At 41.0% G+C, this 22,344-nt stretch overlaps 2 protein-coding genes across 2 annotated transcripts; one reads left to right on the plus strand and one right to left on the minus strand.

Annotated features, from left to right (window-relative positions):
- The first annotated feature begins 22 nt into the window (after nucleotides 1-22).
- Nucleotides 23-5,148, plus strand: tmem185 (transmembrane protein 185). Its single transcript, XM_080848379.1, has 7 exons — nucleotides 23-126; nucleotides 924-1,100; nucleotides 1,363-1,570; nucleotides 1,716-1,799; nucleotides 2,234-2,410; nucleotides 2,562-2,685; nucleotides 3,118-5,148. The coding sequence occupies exons 1-7, from the start codon at nucleotides 89-91 to the stop codon at nucleotides 3,360-3,362; spliced, it is 1,053 nt and encodes a 350-aa protein (XP_080704505.1). The 5' UTR covers nucleotides 23-88; the 3' UTR covers nucleotides 3,363-5,148.
- Nucleotides 5,149-5,736: 588 nt separating this feature from the next.
- On the minus strand, nucleotides 5,737-18,714 carry LOC308372933 (LIM domain kinase 1-like). Its single transcript, XM_080848290.1, has 15 exons — nucleotides 18,399-18,714; nucleotides 13,562-13,697; nucleotides 11,394-11,503; nucleotides 10,765-10,938; nucleotides 10,537-10,642; nucleotides 9,576-9,751; nucleotides 9,098-9,287; nucleotides 8,486-8,572; nucleotides 8,194-8,325; nucleotides 7,947-8,006; nucleotides 7,722-7,787; nucleotides 7,282-7,453; nucleotides 7,079-7,134; nucleotides 6,684-6,841; nucleotides 5,737-6,330 (listed from the first exon to the last, which is right to left on the minus strand). The coding sequence occupies exons 1-15, from the start codon at nucleotides 18,485-18,487 to the stop codon at nucleotides 6,198-6,200; spliced, it is 1,845 nt and encodes a 614-aa protein (XP_080704416.1). The 5' UTR covers nucleotides 18,488-18,714; the 3' UTR covers nucleotides 5,737-6,197.
- Nucleotides 18,715-22,344: the final 3,630 nt, after the last annotated feature.

The following is a 22,344-nucleotide window of genomic DNA, read 5'->3' on the forward strand; positions in this document are numbered from 1 at the left end:
GTCTAGCTTGCTGACTGATTAAGTCAACATTAAACCGGCAGAAGCAAATAAATATAACATTTGAAATGGTTTAATTAAACGCATAGTCATGAATCTCAGGGGTTTCTTTCAAGATTTCAACCCCAGGTAAGGTCCAATTTTGTAGTTCTATAGCTTTAGCTTATTTTAATGCTAGGTAGCTACATTGTCAACATTACTCTATAACTCATCTGGCTAGTTTTTTTTTTAGCTACATCAGAGTCTGTCTATGGATAAATTATCTGACTGTATATTTCAGTTAACTTTCAAGTATGGCATTTACCTACAGGTAGAAACAATAATGCAAAACCAGCTAGCTTCATACGACTGTGCTGAATAGCGAACACAGCCTTACGATGGCTTCGTTACTCCCCTACTCTTCACAGTATATGTGAAGTATTTAGCTGTTTATTGACGCCACAGTCAAAGTCATTATGAAATGAAAACATTAACCACCGGCATCTAGCTTGTTAGGCTAGTGGCTATACATTCGCTTTCCTTCCTGACTCTTTATATAGTCAACATTAGCTTTGGCGTTTTCTGGGTAGCAGATAGCCATCTTAGTTAGTTTGATATTAGCTAGCAGTACGTCGTCTCTGAGGGTGGACTACCTGTTCACCGTGTTTATACTAGAAACGTGTCAAAGTGAAAGGCATATGGCGTAACGTTAGTCACCTTACTATGTGTTTAGTTTGTTTTCTTTTGTTAACTTGGGGACATTGGCATCTGATATTAGTAGAGAAGGTATGCATACATCACTTAGCCAGTTAATGTTAGCCAAATCAGTTAACCATCATGGGAGCTTTCACTGGTTGAGCAAGGACTTGTCAAAGTGCTCGTTTCTTTCACCACAGTATAGCTGGGCTCGTAATCTATGTATGTTGTCTACTTTCTCATCTTCTCAGTAAATTCCTCATCTATGCATGCCTGCTGCTGTTTTCGGTGCTGTTGTCACTGCGCCTAGACGGCATTATTGAATGGAGCTACTGGGCTGTCTTTGCCCCAATATGGCTATGGAAGCTCATGGTCATTATTGGTGCCTCCGTTGGGACTGGTGTCTGGGCCCACAACCCCCAGTACAGGTTTGTCTCTGCGGAGCAAGCATGCTTATATAATTGTAGTCCGTATACACACTGTCCATGAATTTGCCATTTGTAATTAGGACACTTGAACAATGCCACACTGTTTTTTTTGTGTTGTTTTGGCCAACATCAGTTCTATAATGTCCACAACCTGATAAGTCAACACAATTCTGTCTAGCCCATCTGTGTACTAATCTAGCATTGATTCCATGATATTTACCTCAGTATTTCTATGGAATGTGGTTCTTTCGATACTGTACAGGGCAGAGGGGGAGACGTGCGTGGAGTTCAAGGCCATGCTGATTGCTGTGGGGATCCACTTGCTCCTACTCACCTTTGAGGTTCTGGTTTGCGCCCGCGTGGAGAGGGGCTCTCACTTCTGGCTGCTGGTCTTCATGCCGCTCTTCTTTGTCTCGCCCGTGTCTGTGGCAGCGTGCGTTTGGGGATTTAGGCACGACCGCTCCCTGGAGGTCAGTGAGCTCCGTTTACTTTTATTGGCATTCCCATGTGGCTTGTTATTGAAATACGTTCCAGGGATCTCATGGGGTCCCTGCAGTCGGCTTTGTTATTACTGATGAACTCATAGCTCACTTACTTCTTTGTTTCGGTCACCAGCTGGAGATTCTTTGCTCCGTCAACATCCTCCAGTTCATTTTCATTGCCTTGAGGCTGGATAAGATCATCAGTTGGCCTTGGCTGGTAAGTCTACCAAGTGAAAAGTGTAGAAATATTATGCAGAATTTTTAAAAAGTTATGTCTGATAAGCATGGAACAGCACCCATGGACAAATGTTTAATTTCTGCAAATTAATCTTTTATTTGTGTGTCATCCTGGGATAAAAAGTCCTATTCAGAGAGTAAGATATAGCCACAAATTAATTAAAACTAATTCATGTGGTGGAAGAAAGCAGGACTTCTGCTTTATGGACCAGGAATTGTTTACTGCAGTTGATTTCTGAAGCTCTGTTGTCTGTTGATTACCATATTTTAATATACTGATATTGTTGTATGACCAGCAGTCATTGCAATAAGAATCTGATGTCCATCAATTAAAAACAGCTGACATTATCCAGGATTGTAGACAGTGTGGAATCCCTTGTTTGGGTGGTGTTGACTTTAATTTGTCTCCCTCAGGTGGTCTGTGTCCCTCTCTGGATCCTTATGTCTTTTCTCTGCCTCGTGGTTCTCTACTACATTGTTTGGTCTGTGCTATTCCTGCGTTCCATGGATGTTATTGCCGAACAACGACGTACTCACATCACCATGGCGATCAGCTGGATGACTATTGTTGTGCCGCTTCTTACTTTTGAGGTGTGCTGACTTACCTGAAGAGCAATTTGAATTTGATATATGAAAGTAGATACTAGTAATATTTGTATATCACATAATTAATTTGCGTATGAAACGTATTGCTTTTGTTTGTTTGTTTGTTTGTTTATTTATTCATCTTTCGTTCTTCCAGATTCTCTTGGTCCACAAGTTGGATGGTCACTACAACTCCAACTATGTCCCAGTGTTTGTGCCTCTGTGGGTGTCCTTGGTGACCTTAATGGCAACCACCTTTGGCCAAAAAGGAGGCAACCACTGTACGTATAAAGTTCTCCCAGCTTATAGAGCAGAGGGCAAACAGGCTGGCTCTTTAGAATATGTTTGTCTTCAGTGATTACTATGCCTACACTCAAGAACTATTTTATATTATGGAAATCAAGTCAAAGGTTGCGTTCTAGAAACATGGACACTTGTCACCTGTGTTGACGTTTGGTTATAGTGTTATGTGCGCGTGTGTTAAACACATCAGCTAAATCATTATTCCATTTGAGACTCTTGTATGTGTGAGTGTGTGTGTGTGTGTGTGTGTGTTATTGTCATCTGTTATTTGTCTTTTACATTCAGCTGCATTTTTCCTCTGATTCGCTGTGGTTAATCTAGTTTACATTTACTCAGAAGGCATAATTTTCTGTCATTGATGTACCATGAGCCTGAATGTCCATAGACAATTTTTTTTCTTTTTTCTACAGGGTGGTTTGGCATACGCAAGGACTTCTGTCAGTTCCTCTTGGAGCTGTTCCCTTTCCTCCGGGAATACGGGAACATCTCCTACGACCTGCATCACGAGGACCCTGAGGTGTCTGAGGAGATGCCCTCTCACGAGCCGCCCAAAATCGCCCCCATGTTCCGCAAGAAGACAGGCGTGGTGATCACACAGAGTCCGGGAAAGTACTTTGTGCCGCCGCCCAAATTGTGCATCGACATGCCGGACTAAGGGGACATACACACACACGCGCGCACATACACCCACACACACACACCCCTCTTCCCTTTCCCTGGGCACTCGCCCCTACCTGAAAGGGCGAAAGACACACAGCTCTGCTCTATCTTTTTGGGGGCTCATAGTGAACTGCATCATAATAGGTTATGAAGCCTGGTCCTCCATAGAAGCAGACAGTCCAAATAAACAGACAGACAGACAGACACAGGCGGAAGAACTGTGTGCACCTGTGACAAATACCCAGCCACACTCTGTCAAAGACAGAATAGGGGATGGCTTTTTCTTTTATATAAAAAAAAATAATATTTTTGTTTGGTGTGAAACGCAATCGTGGGATCCAGTATGGTAGGTAGCCCACCTGAGGATGCTCTGTTGTAGACGGGCTCTTGAAGAGGACCTGCCAACATAATTTTGCATCTGTAAAACACACACCCTGTTGATAGATTGACTTGGAATATATATGATTCTACTGACCTTAACCTTGTATGACTATGCTACTGTTATGCACTTCCTTTGTTATGTTTTTAAATCTGTTGTTTAAGTGTTCATTAAGAGACGGAAAAGGAAACCGGTTCAACACCCAACAGTGCACATTTTTATTTTGATATTCTTCAAGTAATAGACAGGTATGTAGTTAATAGCGCTCATCCCAGTATTACTATTGCCTCTCAGACTATCTACTTCAAGACTACTCGTGTCATTGAAGAAAAACATGTAGTCAGCCACTGGCATAATCATTGTAATTGATGAGTTTATATTGCATACCTTGTTGTGGTGTTGCAAGAGCTTATAACCAATTTGTGTTCAAATGGTTATTGTAATTGGCTGAACATCTTGAAAGACATTTTGAAAGTGCATTAGCTCTGAATAGGACGAGTTCAGAGAGTTTTTGAGTTGTGATTTCCCAAAAGACAGAATGCCTTTGATTGTAGTGAACTAGTCAGTAACATTTTCAAACTTAGCCAGCCTTGCAGAAGACCAAATGGTAACAAAGAAGTGTATCACTATGAGTAGTTGCAGCAGGATCAGATCTCCAAGTTTTTTTGTTTTGTTTTGTTTTTTAAATGCAAAAGAAAAAAAGAAAGGAGTGACATCACTCCAATTGAACAATAACTGACAGCCTGAGAAATGAACCCTATAGAAACCCGTTCTGTGTATGGTTCTGTCATATAGCACCTCTGCAAGCATTTGTTTATTCTGTCTACATGCAGGCAATCAAAAGAGGAACTGTAGTCGAGCTCCCTGATGTGCATGTGTTATAATGTGTTCTGTTAGTTCAGTAGAGATGCCCGACTAAACAAAGAAGGCCTGCTAACCCCAATATCTGGACCCCAGTTTGACTAAAGCATGGGAGTCATCTATGTACCCCTCTTGATTTGTTATGGTTTTTATGGGGGTGGGGTGGGTCATCGTTCATTTTTTGCTTCAGCATTCAAAGGTGTATGAATTCCCTGCCAAAAATGCACTAAAGTGTTGAATGAAGTGTTCCATGTAATGGTGTAGATGTTTATGAACCACCTCCTGCAGACGTGGTTGTAACCCCCAGCATGATAACTGGTGTTCTCTCATCAGCGACATGCAAACTATGGAACGCCATCCAGCCAAGCTCCATACGCTGAATTGTCACATTCCAAACTGGCATTAAAAAACACAAACCCATCCTGGTGCATATTTTTTTCTTTTCTTTTTCTTAATCACATTTTTTTTTTTCTCAGTGTCTTCAAATCATTTTCTCCTCTTTCTTTGTCTTTCTTTCCCTCATCCCCATCCACCTTTCTCCCTCCTGCATTCATCAGTGTACTTGTTAAAATGGATCTGATCCATTTGAAGCTTTTCTGTTGTCTGCTGTTGTTCTGGTTTGTCCGACCCTCAGCTGGTCTGAGGAGGTGTCGTGACAGTCTGCCCTGGACCATTATTACATGACCTCTGGTCTGCCAATCAGTCCTTTTCGTCTCTCCCAAGTCCTCATGCATACTCTTATTAAAAAGTCAGTCTTCATACATTCAAATATAACATTTTTGTGTGTGATTCAATATATTTTATTCCTGGGAGTTTATAATTATTTGAAAAGATTGAAATTCGAAGCTTCTTTTTTCTAACATAACTTCAGCCCTACATCCAGGGTGAAAATAGTTTAATGTATATTGCATGTGATTTTTCTGTGGGGTTTCTCCTCTCATTTGGGAAATTAGTGATACACATGCAGCTGTCCAGTCAGGATTGAGTTTAGATTGAACTGCATACACAGCATTGTGAGTGAGTGCCATATCAAACTCCAAGTGGACATCTTTATTCAAATGTGATTGTGTAGGTGGTCTGTGTCACATTGACTGTAAAGTACGTTGATCCAACAACATCCATTGCTGATGGTATTGTATACATTTTATTGAAAACTCTTTTAGGGTAACAGCATGGATGGCCACTAGGGGGCATAGGTCATGGAAATGCAAAGAACTCACTTGGAAAACACTGAGCAGTTACATAAATGTGGGCAGTCGGTGATAAAATAAGATTCATTAGATTAAAATAAATGACATTATCTGATTTATTTCTGCCTTGTTCTACCATTTTCAGTGGCATTTACAGTTCATTGGTTTTGAAACCTTTTTATAACATTTTAAGCCACTATTCGGTTTCAAAATTATTTAAAGCTCTGGCTAGGTGAACACTGCAAGTAAAGCTTATAAGCTTTCCATTATTTTTCAGTTCAAATGACCCTTGGCCATTTGTTTTGATACAAAACTTTTATTTCAGATGAACATCATCATTTACATAATACTAAAGTGCAGAGCATATGGAACACTGATTAAAAAACAAAACGAAAACCCACTAAGATCGATTTGTCAATGTGGTTTTCCAGAAGTCCTTCTGCACACCATCCACCTCGGACATAAGAGGGAGCCCCATGTCCATGTTCAAGAGAATATTTTCAAGCCATCTCTCCAGTGTTGCAAAATGTGGCCTTTGAAGATAAAAATGGAGATGCAAACAAAGAAAAAGAGTGGTAAAAATGGAGGGGATAACTTTAAACATCTCAGACTTTGAATAAATGTTACATTTCTTTATTAAAGCGGACCTTTTATGCCCTTTCATTTTTTCCCTTTAGTGTGTTTTATCGCTGTATGAGAAAAATCATGTGTTTTTGGATCATCGAAGCATGATTACAGTAGATCCTAAATTATGAACACTAAGAATGGGCATAAAAGGTCCTCTTTAACATATAATATTTATACAGTTAATAAAATAGCATTCATTAACATCATTAATCTCAACTGCTTGCAAAAAGGTTTGAGATCAAAAGGATTGAAGTCTTACCGTTTCTCAGCAACCAGGTCACAACAAAGTGCAGCCATGGGGAAGAAAGAAGAAGGACATTCTTCTGAACAGAACTGTTTGAGAAAGCCAGGTACATCTAGTCCAAACTCCATAGTGCGCGGCATAAAGTCTGGGTCTGCATACACCCTTCCAATTATCTGTCGTGGAGGATAACAAAGTGAGTATGTGAGAGAAACGCTGAAGTCAAAAGCCTAGGTTTCCATGGCAAAAACAATGTACTTGTCAGTAGACAAAACATTTAGCAATAATACATACTGCTGGTGAATTCATGAATTCAGAAAGTCTTGTGGGAATATAATAACTTGTTATTTTTAGCACAGGTTCTGTAACACTGACACAGGGAATGACTGCCTCCATTAAAATGAATGCCTCACCTCACAAAGCATTATCCCATACGAGAAGATGTCCACCCGCTCATCGTATCTCTCGCCTATACACAGAGCAGCAGAAGACAACATGAGGTCCAAAAACACAACATCTACACAAAACATTTCCCCAATTAAACTTTGAAAGGTTATCCTTGTTTAAGCATCTCAAAGCACCAATACATGAATCTTCATCTTCCTTTTGAACATACCATGGATCATCTCTGGAGCCATCCAGTATGGATTCCCGACCACTGTGTATTTTCTGCGACGGTCAGGTGGTGTCTGCTGTCCAGCCTTCCCTTTGGGGGATTGCCTACTCTGAACTTCGATTTTGTTCACCCATCGGGCAAGCCCAAAGTCAGCCACCACCACACTCTGGTTCTGTGGAGTAGAACAGGGTTTTATTGAGGATACAAAAGGTCTGCTTTAGCCAGCTCATATATTTATACATACAAACATACAAATACATATCTGGCAATAATTGTTCAGGGTTTTTATATGGGATCTCGCTGACCTGTCTTACTGTTACTGAGAATACAAAGGGTTTGCTTCTGACAGTTCATATACATTATGTATTGGATTGCAAATACGTGTATACACACACACATTTAATAATAAGATACACTATAACATATATTATCTCACTGACCTCTCTCACAAGACAGTTGTGGGAGTTCAAGTCACGATGGATGATGTTCATTGAATGGAGGTATGCCTTAGAGAAGGATAAGAAGAACAAATAGATAAAAATAAAATGTCACACAAATGTAATAAATTCAATCCAATTTCATTCTCTTTGAAAGGTCCTTTAACAATGAGCTACAGCAACATTGTTTTTACATGCACCAATTGGATGCTGGGATAGATGATTTACCATGCCTGCTGCAATGTCCTTGGCGTAGCTCACTCTTAGCCTCCAAGGATACTTGTTGTCCTGTAAGGTGTGAATACATGCAGTAACATTTTTTAGGGGCGAAAAACATAAAATGGTCGGCTACACAGAGATTGGTAGGATGATTTTGTTGCAGATACAACAGATACACAAAGATAAATATGTAATAGAATATGAAATTATGTAGGGAACATAACGAGAACAAATGTCTGCAGGAACTTAGCCTTACCATTTTCTTTATGGTCTGTCTTAAAGTCCCCCCTGGGATAAATTCAGATATCAAATTGAGATGCTTGTCCTTGTACAAGATGCCGATGAACGTCAGCACATTGGGATGATCTAAACAACGCATAACTTTTACCTGTAAAATGCAAGGACACATATCACACTACACCACCTGCAGTAAAGGCATCATGAAACTAGCTGATGCTGTGCATGTTGATATAAAATGAGCACTCCAAACTCAACCAACCAACAAACCACAAAATCAACCCCTCGTTCCTTTATATAGAATCACTGACCTCTTTTAAGAACATTTTGTGTGTTTCCTCGTCAAAGCGAATCAGTTCTTTGAGTACCATTACCTCCCCTGTCACTTGATGAGTTACCTGAAGAAAATCACACAAAGCATGAACATCAGCTGGAAAAACAATAGAAGGCAGAACACAAACGTGTCTATGGTTGATTAAACAAATCATGAGTAACTGATTAGTGTCACTGTCAAAATGAACGTTTTACAACATTTAAGTCTGACAACTTGCATGCCTAAAACGTCCACTTTCTGTCTACTCTACACCTTCCTTAATGGTGAGTTGTATTTCAAAACATTGTCTATAGACAGCCCTACTGTGGTAGAAGCAAAAAAACACCTTCTCAGGAAGGAGAAGGAAATGAACTTGAAAGTTTTTGAAATGCTCTCCATCATGTATGGTAAAGTGTTCATAAAACCTCATGCATACCAACACCCAGGCATTTGAGCTGGGAATCTTGGCCCAATACTCTGTTTCTCTTTTTCTACTCCTATTGCAATATATTAGTATGTATTTTGATACAATTGCAGCCTTATTAGTTAATATCTCTGAAAAAAAACTCCCTGGACCCAAAATGACCTCTGTTCATCCGGTGCAACCTACCTTGATAGCCTGGCCGAAGCAGCCTTTACCCAGCACCTCCCCTGGGATGAGGTCTGAGGACCGGAATATCCTGTGGGCACTGCCACCTGTGTCCTCCCGCACAGACTGGGAGCGGTTTATCTCCCTCCTCTGAGAGAGCAAAGGCATGGAATAGTTTGAGCTGGTCATTTTATCTGTGCTGCAGCTTCGCCTAGACACAGAGGGACAGGAAGGAACCAGAGAGAGAGAGAGAGAGAGACAAGGAGAAGGAGTGAGTCAAGGCTGAGAGAGAGGGAAAGAGATGCTATTCTGTCTTTCAGCAGGCAAGTCCAGTGACCCATCACCACTTTCTCTTTACAAGTAGCATCTCAGCCTGGTGATCTATAAGTTACGCTTTGTCTAATGTTATTGCTTATTTTACAAGTTATACAGTCCCCGATGTTATTGTAAAAGGTATGCGGTGTCCAGTGTTAATGTTTATTGATAAAGTGTCACTTACAGGATGTTTCTAGAGCGTGGGCTTTTCTTCTGGCGCGGTTCTGAGAGGCTGGTGGGAATATCCAGTTCCTCCCCTAAGATGGAGGTGGGCCTCCTCTGGGGGCTCTGTGGGCGCTGGGGGTCATGTTCCACAGTGAGCTGGAGCAAACGCTCAGTGTCGTGGATCACCAGGTCGATCTGATGGAGGGAATGGGAAGGGTTAAAAATGACATGACGTGGTAGACTATATACTTCAGTCCCACTATGGCAAGTATTTAGGATTTTATCATTTTAACAGAGAACATTGTTGTGAACCTTTAAATGTTCATTACAGTTTTACTTTGTCTAGTACAGATAGATTGATAGATAAATAAATGTCTGGATGTATGGAAGGACGGACGGATTGATAGAGATTATTTCCAAACACTGTAAATGACTTAAGAATATAATAATCAAGTGACTTGTTTGAATATATTCCTGTGAATTATGTGCTTCTGAAAGCAGGAGCATGGCTTTTCTCTCTGTGTGTGTAACTAGAATATTAGGTGCCACTAAGTCTGCATATGAACAAGAGCATGTTTAGACCAGAGGAGATAAGAAAGGAACTGTGCTTCTTCCGACCTTGTGCAAAACTGCCATCCTTGCAAGACAGGGAGCCTCGGACGTGAGAAATCCACCACGTGATCATCCCTGCTCAAAGCTAAACTTCTGACTATATAAACTTGGTGCGAAGAGTTTATCATGGCTTCACTGTCAGCCTCGACTGGGAGGGGAGCCCAATTGCAATTGTTGTTGTTTGTCTGTCTAATAAATATACTTTCATGCAGCTCCGGAGTCCTGAACTAACTAGGGTGATTTTTCACCTATCAGACACATTACTTTGTTTATACCTAAAGGGAAATGTCAGTGTTGAAGCAGCAACTCACAAGTACAACAGTAGTGCAGTGTAGTATAATTAGCTAAGATGACATGGAATGGCATACCTTATCCAGTGAAATGTTCTGAATGGGAGTTCCATTGATTTCAAGGACCTTATCGCCCACATGGACTAGCGCCTTAACATCCACACTGGCATGCGTCACATCCATCCTAGAGGAGCAATGGATGACGTGATGATGTGATGAAGATGATATCTACCTTAGTTAGCACGGATATTAAACCAGCCTGTTTGAACATGGTAAACATACAGCTCAACAATCATGCTGACTTACTCTGCTATTCTAAATATGTGGTTGTTCTCACTGTCTTCATCCTGGTCCATGTGAAGTGACAGGCTTCGGCAGCCATTTTGCGAGGGGGGAAAGGAGACCAGGGTCACAGTATGAGGCTCCGTGGGACCTTCCATGTTTGCACACTGTTCAGTACTGGTCGAATAACAGTGCCCACTAATGGGGGGGAAAAAGGAGATAATATTTGTGGACATGAATCTTATTTTGGGAAGAATAAATAAACATATTTGTGCACAGTTCATATCAGAGTCATTTTCCCAGATTTTCCAGAATAGATACTTTCAGTAACCCATAGTGAAACAAACACATTATAACTGATGCTCATGGTTTCCCCCCCAGAATCACTGGATGTGCTACACATGTGTAAACTACGGCCTATTGTTTATTCCATATTGCCTTGCCAGGTGAAAAGAAAAAATGAACCAAAAGTGGCTGGTAACAATGGTCACTGTGGGTAGTTAACAAACAATACATATTTCCCTGCAGCATTTAGTAAAGGTGTATCATGTTGAAAGCTAAAAAGGCACTATTATTATTGTATTGTAAACCGAGGTAATGCACATCTGTGCTGTGGATTTGTATGAGTCCTTATGTAAAAATGTTCAACTAACCAGTACAGATTGGAGCGTGACACGAGTGTGAATGAATCCCCATCTCCTATGAAATGTCCACAGCACTTGCAGGAGAAGCACTCTGGGTGGTATTTCAGCTCTCCGGCCACCTGTAGAGTAGGATGTGGAGGGAGAGTCAGGGAAGAGGTCAGGCCAACACAATAGGAGAGTGCAATGACGTCATTATTAAAACTATGATGTTTTGACTACAGTAAAGGGGAAGGAAATGTGTCATTTCACATAGGGAGGGATTTCCTTTTCAAGGGGAAGTAAGTAGGGCCTCAGAAATATTTAACAACTTGTTTTTCAAATTGAACCTGAGTGATGAGTTTACTAAAGATCATTAACTTGAACTGTCATTCACACGGAGGAAGACATACTGTTGTTTAAGTTCACGTGGTATTTCTTAGTTCACGTGGTATTTCTTCTTCTGGTTCCATTTTAGACAGATGCCTGGTAGTTCAAAGGCACAGATCCACAAACAAACAACCCAAGTATCTCTATCATCTAGACGACATGTGATGAGTGCTGCTCACACTGTTATGAAAAAAAGAAAAAAAATCAAAACAGATCTGAGACACATGAGAAAATGCCTGCAGTCTGAAATTAGAGTTAAGTAGTGAAGAGTTTGGTTAAAGCTGCCCAATAAGCATTGTCGACCAATCCCTCTTAACTGAATGTGTCGGACGAGATTAGAATGTTGAAATCAATATTCCGGTCCATTCTGGAGAATGTATTTAGACTTAGCATGTAAAATGTCCAAACAAGGGTAACGTGATATTAATCTCATTAAAGACATGTGCAACTTCAGAGTTGGGACTGAAATGGAAAATGTATACAGTATCTAACATCTTTGCTGAAATGTTAAATGACATTTTGGCACTTGCTGCAGTATGACTTGTGGGAGCAGAAGCTTATTAGGTTCGTCTCAGGTAACTATGGTATTTGTTAATTAGATCGAAATTGTATCCTTTACATGGCTTTTTAATTATTCTGGGAACAAACTGTAGACAGTTTTGTGCAGGAGCCCCAGCCAAGGGGTGAGTGAAAGCATGTTTAGCAGAGCACTGGATCAACGGGAAAGAGTGAACATATAAAGGTATTCATTTGCGTAACACAAGGCTGTTGGTGACTGTATGGGAAGATATAATGATGACAGTATATCCCAGAGACCAGGAAAGAACCTGATGTGTGAAACACATGAGCAGCAGCAGCCTGCATGAAGGCGGACTCCATATGGGTTATGAGACGTTGCAAGCTTTACATAGATTAATTTGAACACCTGGACCAACCAGAAAGCGGACTGCATATGTGATATGAGACGTTGCAAGCTTTACGTCGATTCATTTGAACACCTGGACCAACCTGAATGCAATCTCTTTCAGCATTCTAATCTGGCCAAGAAAATAGATCTTTTGTGAAAAGATTGTGCAGGTGTGGCCGCCAGCCTATTTCACAGTCAAAATAGGGCCCTCTGTTTTTAGCCCTGAAGTGGAAAGTTTTTAAGGTAAATCTTCCTTTGGCATCTTATTAGTTAGTATAAACAGTATCTATACCAGCCACAGACTGCTCTAAGCATATGGTGATGTACATTAGGCAAAACAAGTAAGCACAAGTGTTAATACATGGCTGGCACTATTCTGCATTTGCTGTGTATGCAAAAAAAGCATTGAACTAGGCTTCTTACTTCTTCAGGTTTGGAAATCTGAACCCTAAGTGACCTTATGTAAGTCTTCTTTTTCCTTTAGTAAACGTTTGAAAACAGGTTTACTGTGCTACTGTAAGAAGATTGTATTTAACTAAAGTACCCCTGACTGACCTCCTTTGTCCGGGACAAAAAAATGAATTGTAAAACGCAGACAAGTACATTATTTATGCTGGCTCAAACACGCCTTTTATGAAGGATTTATTTACAGATGGTCTTCAATATTCTTCCTAATAAGGGCAAAATGTTATGACAAACTTCAACAAAATCCTCTTACCAAAATCTCAGTTAATGGCAATGCATAGCATACTCCTACTTACTATCTTTTTAAGTGCAGTAAGTAAAGTGAAGGGAACTACTAATCCCACACATTCCCACCAAAGGTCAGCCTCTGGTCAGCAGATTGAAAATCCTACTGTGATGCAACCGTGATGCAACCGTGATGCAACCTGTCCACACTCACCATGATGAGGCCTGTGATGGCTTCTGAGCAACCGTGACACGTCTCCCCGAAGCAGGCCCAGTAGTCTCTCTTGCAGAAGAGCCGGCCGTCCTTCTCATAGTACCAGTGGGTGAGAATGGAGCCGCATTCACAGCACCTGGGAGAGCGTGTTTAAGAGAGCACAAGAGTTGAAGGGTAGGGTAAAGAACCAATGGTGTGGTAGCATAGGCTCTCAACAATGTCATCCAAAGAAATCTTCCCCCCTCTCAGTTGACCCTCTCAGTTGAGTTACTAGTAGGAGTAATCTTGTGCAGTGACATTGCACAGTGGCCATATCTCTCTGTGCTTACAGGCTTGCAATGAACATAAAAAATCTTCACAACAAGAGGGGTGGTACCATTCGTTAGCCACTTGTTTCTTTATTGGGAGAGAGGTAGATTGATTGACAATGATGCCCAGCTGTTTGGCATCAAGCCTGTCCCGTCATCAGAGTAATGACAGTGGATACCGACACAGTAAAATTGTTAGTTTAGCCATACTCCGGATCAAGCAGTGTTGCTACATTGTGAAATGCGGATCTGGCACAACAGCATTTTATTTACAGTGAATCACCAAAGCGTGCATCTTCTCATGACTGGATCCATTCAGCCGATGATGTTTTAGTAAATTATTATGACTTAAATAGTAATATTAGTCTTTAGGTGCTATTTGACTTATCAGAACTGAATAGCATAAAAATCAGCCCACGCATCACGGCACACACACTGACTGCAAGTCAACAACACGCAATTTCTTTGTATTGTCTGTGTGGAGAAAAAGTTACCATGGTTAACTTGGTTACCATGGTAACACACCACACATTGTACGTCGCTTTGGATAAAAGCGTCTGCTAAAAGACGAAATGTAAATGCTTAACATTCTTAAAGGCCCCCTCTCCAGTCAAAATCAAGTTTTTAACTGTGTTGATATGATATGTCTATATGGTGTTTTTTTACATGAAACATGACATATCATGAGAGAAATAAGCAGACCATGCAATGGCTGAGCATTTCCACCTTGGAACCCCAGTGTGCCAATGGGGGGGGTGGGGGTGTTTATGTATATTATTATTAGCATGAGGCTACGTTGGAAACCAGAGCTATCAGAGGAGAAGCCAAGTCAAGCTCATTTGTATTCATTGCTCAGCAAATTCTAAATGAGGCAAAGGTGTAGAGTTACATCCAAGCCATGACAGGATTTTTTTCATGAAAAAAACTTCTACATATGTAATTTTGAGAAACAGAAAAGGGTTTTGGGGGGATTAATCAATGCCAGGAAAGGACACTATATAGCACACTGACAGACATGTATGTGGTTTAAAAAAATATACCACCACAAAATGTTCCATCCGACATAAATGAGAAGTTCAAATAAAAATGACTCCCTTGTTGACTGAAACAATCCACATTGCAGACTACCACCACAGAAACCATAGTTCAATTGAGGCAAAAAAGAATGACAGCAAAAGGTCAAAGTAAGCGATCCAACCCAGATCACATAATGCTTTAATTGGCTGGGTGATTTGGGTGGATCTTTTGTTTTCAGCCCTAAACTAACAATATTCGACAGCGGTGGGACAACCATGGCGTACATTTGAGGAGAACAGCTGTTTTGGGAAAAAAGATTGCGGAAGAGTTGTATTTCTGTGTTAAGCTCAGTGTTATTGGTATGCAATACCATATTTCCCAAAGAAAGACATGCCACTCGGGACCAGGGGAGTGGATTCACATCCATGTGTTTATGAAAGTGAATCCTCTCCGAACAGAAGAGCACTTTGAGGATGCAGCCAATGAAAATTAGAGACTGCAAAAGCCTCTACACAACATTCAGCATATGTCCGCTCCATTCAGATTTCTGGCCTCAAGACTCATCCTGGCACGAGTGCTAGATGCGTCACTGCTATGTAAACCTATGCATGTTTACCCTGGATTTGTAGCTATGAAATCACTTACAAAAGCAAGTGAGCAAATGAGACCTCAAATGACTCATTAATATGATTCTGGAAGATTTGCCAAGTCAGTGGGATCATGTAAAGGTCTTGATATTGAATCCAGTGAATGGTGGATAATAACTTCAACCAATAACTTCACTGCTTTAAAATAACATATTGATGGACAAACAGGCTTATGATGAAAGTGATGTTGTCATGAGATGTGATGGATTACAACTTACATCCAAGCCTGGTCATAAAGGACTTTCTCCAAAGAAGAGGACCATAAAGAGATGTGATCAGGATGGCTTTTCCTACAGAATTCTGTGATAAAACACAGACAACATAGAACAGACACTCACAACCTCAGCTGTTTGGAAACGCTGTTGGACTATCAACAGTAATAGGTGGACAGTAATGTCCCCTTAATTGCAGAGGGCCTTTAATGGTTAAATTAGTGGAATATTTCTTTGAATGATTATGCTTCTCTAACAATGTCATGCCATCGCCACCACCACACACCACTGAAATAAAGGACTGTTTCCTTTGGTAGTTCCTGGTACAGGCATCATGCACAATTCTAGGCTGCCTAAAAGTGATGGTGTTCTTTGTATTTCCTTATGCAACATGAACAATTACCAAGAACACCAACTAAACAAATGGCTACTGCAGTAACCAGAAAAGTGACTTTTTACTACGCATAATAACAATACTGATTCTGTCAGGAGTCCTTGTGTCTGAAGACAATACCATCACAACAGTGGTGAAGTCTCACACATCAGTGTTACCACATCAGACAGCTCCGTGCCAACTGGTTTCCTCATGCAACAGCAGCATAACAACAACCTGAAACCAGTGTGGATGATTCAGCTCATGATTAAAAAAACACAAATAAACCCATCTGAGCCCATTTCTACCACTGGAAGTAAATAGTTCATCTGGGCAGTGGTCTTTTGGTCCATCATCACTCACAAAGTGACTAATACTGACACCAATACTGACGCTAATATTGACATAATATTCCCTCAGCTATAAAAGACCTTCCTGCGGCAACTAAGGAAATCCAATTAGCCACATAGACTCCGGGTAGACTCAGGGTAGCACTGATGTACCACCACCGTGTTTGTGTGTGTCTGCTTCCAGGATAAGGAGCAGAGCATTGAAGCACTTGGCCAACATACAAGCCATTGGCATCAGACTTTGCACATTGTGGTGTTTATCAGTTCATTTTCAACCTTAATTCCCCTAATCTCACTCACACTGGATCACATACGGTACACAAAACTCAAGTACACTAATGCTCAAATCAACAGCCTTGTAGACTTATCTCAATGAATACAATTGGGAGTTCACAGAGCTGTTCTGGCTGGTTATGACGCCTCCTGCAAGTTTGCAGTGGGAGTCTGTGAGTGCCTGAGTTTTCCTGAACGGAATGAAACCCCCAGGGCTCAGACAGCCAGAACTACATTCCGCCCGACTATTTTCCTCCCCTTATATATGTTACATTACGAACGATGTACCATGACACACCTTATCCTCATCAACACGAACAACCACTATGACGCACGGTCGCACGCCTATCCAGAGCAGAACTCCAACCTAACGTAAGACTACAACTGGACACAGACTACACCTGTCCACCGAATTAACTTTTTATTAAACAGTACATGCTGTTTACGGATTATCTCAGTTCTCTGGCAGTGGTTGTTCTGCAGTGCTTGTCTTGAATTAATGTCCCAATGTGTGCTTAGTTTTCTGTTTTTTCCCCCCTAGAATTGATTTAGAGTTTGTTCAGAGCTGTTGATTTGTGTTGATTAATTGCTTGATTGCTGTCACCTCTCTTACATAAGGACTCAAACCATAACCAGCTTTGATATAGAACAATGAGTATTTCAGGTGTTCGTTCTATCTGTTTACGATTGAGAGCATCTGGGCAGGATGTAGCGCATATGTTCCCCATCTGTGTTTTCTTTTGTTTTTAAATAGCACCAGCAAACATTCCAAACCTTATCAACCCATAGACTTTACAGAGTGACCCCAAACAAAAGCTTATGGCATTTTCAGTTTCTCTCATTGCACAGAAACCGAAAATAGTGAGTGTTTTTACAGCATTTGATCTCCCTATTCCATGTCAACCGTTACCCTTTTAATGCTATTCTGTTCTTTAGATGGCCACAGAAAGTGTTTTTCCCCCTCAACTTCTCTAAAAACAACAACATCGAAAGGAAGTTGTACAGCTTTGTGGTAGAACAAAAGAGTGAAAAAGTCAGTGTGCTAAAGCCATTTATGTTCAAATGTGAACACACCCATGGCCCCCTCCCCAGCCCTGTTTCCCCTGGCATGCTCTAACAGTCAAAGAGATTTCCTTTGAAAAATATTCTATGTCCACACAACCCACCACTTACAAAGCAGGGAGGACATTTTTAACCAGGGTTTCACTACATAAAGCTACGATACAGGAATTAAGTTTTTAGGGAGAAATCCCTTCTGAAGTTATGCAATATGTTCTGCTTTGAGGGAAACATGTTGGGAGGAAAGTAGACAGGAGGTAGGAATTACGAGTGGGAACACACAACAGATGTTTATCAGAAGGCAGATTTCACAACACATCACATGAAGCATTGGTTTACTTATTTCACAACTTTTGACATACATGTGCTGACATTGCACAGAGCCTTTCATACCTTTATCCTTAATTATCTATAGCATGTAGGGTACTTCTTGGCCTACTAATCACAATCTAGCTGTCTTAAAATAAAGAAAATACATGCTCAGTGCAGTTTCTGCCTTTAAGAACCAGCATTGAGCGTGAGTTCATTGTGCAGTTAGTTCTCAGAATACAGTGAACATTAGGTCACATGAAAAACTGACTGGAGAGATAACACCTACCGTCCCTTTAAGCCTCTCCTGTAGCGCTGGTCCCGTCGAGACATGGGAAAGTTCTCAGCCGCGGAGCGAATCAAGTCACCGGTCTTCATCCGATGCGACGTGAGGGGTTAGATCACCAGGGTCTGCAGGTCTCTGTGACGTTAATAATCCACATGTGCCGTTGCCGGCTTCCCGCACGAAACGAATGTATCCCTCTACCAGTCCTGCGCTGTGACACACACACCCATACACACTTGCACGCCAAGCAACAAAAACTTTGTGCGATTGTTTTTTTCTCTCCCCCTCAGCAGTTTCCTGTGCCTCTTGCTCACTCAACCACCCAGCAGAGAGCTAGAGAGCGCGCGAGAGATAGAGAGAGAGAGTGGCAATGACCCAGTGACTCCAATTCCTCTAAATGTAAACGCAGTGACCCTCGTGATTCCCAGAATGCCTTGGTCTACACACCAAGGACTAGCAGCAAATAATTTCTAAGAGGGGCAAGGGATTCGATTACACACTCCTCCCACCTGTTGGTACCTCTCACCCTCACTGCATGCACATACTGGCAGTGCTTAAATCATGAATTGCACAGGTTGTCGTTTTGGGCTATAGATAAATGGCTCGATGTGAGTATGTGCAGAAAGAAATGTTGTGTTATTTTTTTTACCATAGCATGACACCCAAGTTGTCTTGCTTCACTTTGAGGTTTTATGTGGCGCCGATAAGAATGTTTATAGTATAAAACTATAAATGGCTGAGAACTAGAAGCTTCAGCAGATATCAGGAGATATGAGATGTCTTAGTACAGATTCCCAATTTATTTTTGACTGCTGGGCCCATTAAATACTGTCTCTTCACAGGCCTTGTGTTGGAAGATTCTTAGTAGCAGTTGCTGTTAGAATATGCTAAACCGCTAACAGAGACCAGACATGGGTTTTGGTAAACAAGCCAGTGTCTCTTAGAACCCACACAGCCTTTCTACCGCGCAGTGGTCACACCCAGAAAATGTGTGAATTCTCTCTTCCTGCCCTGAAAGTCAGTTGTGCCTGTTTTAGGCAACTCCCAATACGCAGAATGTGTCTCATTGTATCTTCTTTAAATGTATGACCCAAGCGGTACTAAAATCCCCTAGGTCAAGTCATGTTGTTGTTGCCCAATGGCAATTTCTGTTTCAATGGTTGGAAATGATGCTGTCTGAGAATACATTTGAGAAACGAAACTGAAGTTTGGTCTCCTGTGGTAAATGCAATAGTTGTTGAGGGCATGTGAACTGAAATTTCAGAAATATGGTCAATGTTTCAGTCAATGTTTGAATGCTTAAAAAAGAAGATGTGAACTGGCTATTAAAGCACGATTGTCTGCCAAGAGTGAGTGCTCACACAGTAGAGAGGGTGTCAGTTTCACCTTGTACCCTAAAAAGAGACAGCAACTGCTAATGTACTGAGACAGCTCATACCTGCTTGAAGTATGATTTTGAAGTGTACTTATTGTGCTTGTAACCGTCCTTCACCAATGTGATAGTCATCACAATGCTTCATATGTGCGAGTGACAGGAGAGAGAGAGATAGAGAGAGAGAAAGGTGGGGGTTAGTTGACAATTTTGTTTATGTATGTGGTTAGAACTGAAACTTGAACACCACACATTCTTCAGGTTTCTGTCAAACAGTATTGTTTTTTAATGAAAGAAGTTTACATGCCTGGGATTAGGCCAGGTAATTATGCATCATGAAATAGTGCATCAATCCCCTTTACAGCCAAACAAAAACACTTCTGTTAGACAAGTATTAAAATAGAGTAAACGAAAAACAGGCAAAACCTGTTGATAATGGACAGCACTCACTGACCTCTTCATTAGAGTCACATTTACACTTGTATTGTCATTCATATATTGTCTAAAACAATGAGATTGCATAGTTTCTATTCTCAGAGACATCATTTAGAAAACTCTTATAGTGTTAAGCTGTTTAACAAAACAACAGCAACAAATTAATAAAGATGCAATCTCACACATACATACAAAAGAAAACAATTTAAAAATAATTTAAAAGAAAAAAAAAGAAAACATGTGGAAATCACTTTAGAAAGCTTGAGTGAAGAATTAGTAGTAATATCAAAAGTATGAGCAGAAGAATGTCATTTTTTGTTCCATCACAAATGTACATGCACAGAGGATCATAGTTAGCTTACACTTTAAAAGGTTGGATTCACAAGCTAATCGCCACACTCCCTTAAGTTGGCACAACACCACTGAAAATAAAGCTGAGGAACAGAATCTCAGAGGTATCTCAGAAGATTTGCCACTTTTTTCAGCCTGACAATGCTGTAAACCTCTGGCATCAGAGGGTCCCTGAATAGCAGCGACAAGTCCTTTGACGACTATACGTCCTGACGTGTGAGTTTGGAAATTAAATGTTAAAACTCTTAGCCTGAGAAAAACAAAAAAGAGAAACAAAAAAGGCACTGACACTTCAGATTCTGCTTAGCTCAGATGTCATGTCACTGACTGTCAGACATTTGTGAGAATGACAGTTGATCTTACTTGCCATTCACAGATATGCAGTATTCTGAGTAGAATCCACCTAAGACACAGAGCGGTAAAGTGATAGTTGTAAGCAAAGTACAACAGCATCAAACCCTTCATAATGAGCACAAATTAAGTGATAGCCAACCAGCATTTTATAAGGCCACATTTACAGTACTTGTGTGGCTACGAAAGTCAGTGTGGGCTTCGGCGTGTTAAATATCAGACAGCTGGTTTTGTAAAAGTCTCACAATACAAACATAAAGGTTAAAAAGTTCAACAACAGAAAAGACATTTTGCACATGGACGGGATCTCTCTGGCCGAGCTGTAAGAAGTACATTCTCGATCATGCAGTAGCACCACGTTGTTTATGAGGTCACTTCCTACCGTGAGGCCCTCACTTTCTCCTCCTCCGCAAGGCACCTCCTGGGGGAGAGACAAAAGACTTATTCCTCTCAGCTTTATAGAGCCAGGCATTTTATTTTCATCTGAATGTCTTTTGTTTTAATTCTATATTGATCACTGATGAATTATGAATGGAATGGAAGGCTGGGGTCGATAAGGTAGCCATCTGTAAGATAGCTGTCTACACTAGCATTTAGAATATAATGTTGAACAAAGCACGTCATTTGGAAAGGGTTCGTATTTGGACTTCACTTTTTCTCAAACTGTGAGAAGAGTGTTGTAGCACCATAGTATTTACCCCTGGAGGTTTAAGAGCACAGTGGTCCCTGATGTCCATTGTAAGGTATAGTCTACCCATACATATAGGCGTGTTTCTACATAATTGGTCATTACCAGGTTTAAGTGATATCCAGACAACTCACCTCTAGAGCCACCTGCTCCAAGAAAGCCTTGGAGGGCGGCATATTTGGCATATTTGGCTGCTTTAGCTGTAAAAGGAAATAACATAAAATAAGTATACCTGCTATGATTGTGTGTGTGTGCGTGTGTGGGAGTGTGGGTGTGTGTGAGTGTGTGTATGTGTATGTGTGTGTGTGTTTATGTGTGTGTGTGTGTGTGTGTGTGTGTGTGTGTGTGTGCGTGTGCGTGTGCGTGTGCGTGTGCGTGTGCGTGTGCGTGTGCGTGTGCGTGAGTGTGAGTGTGTGTGTGTGTGTGTGTGTGTGTGTGTGTGTGTGTGTGTGTGTGTGTGTGTGTGTGTGTGTGTGTGTGTGTGGTGTAACTTACACTTCTGAGGAGTGAGAGGGGCTTGTCCTGCTCCTGGACCTGCTCCTGTTCCTGCTCCTCCTGTTCCCAGTCCACCATAACCTGAGGACCGAGAGGAGATCATTAAGCAATATCTGGAATAAAGTCAGGATTTTTGACCATCTGCTTATGGTGAGTTTATAGAATACCATTTGACTGGTAACCATGTGCACTGATTGTGATGAAAGGATTACAAATCACAACCAGTGCTATTATCATTAGCAGCAGTGAGTAGTAGT

Source organism: Sprattus sprattus (genome assembly GCF_963457725.1).
Source record: "Sprattus sprattus genome assembly, chromosome: 1".
Lineage (NCBI taxonomy): Eukaryota > Metazoa > Chordata > Actinopteri > Clupeiformes > Clupeidae > Sprattus > Sprattus sprattus.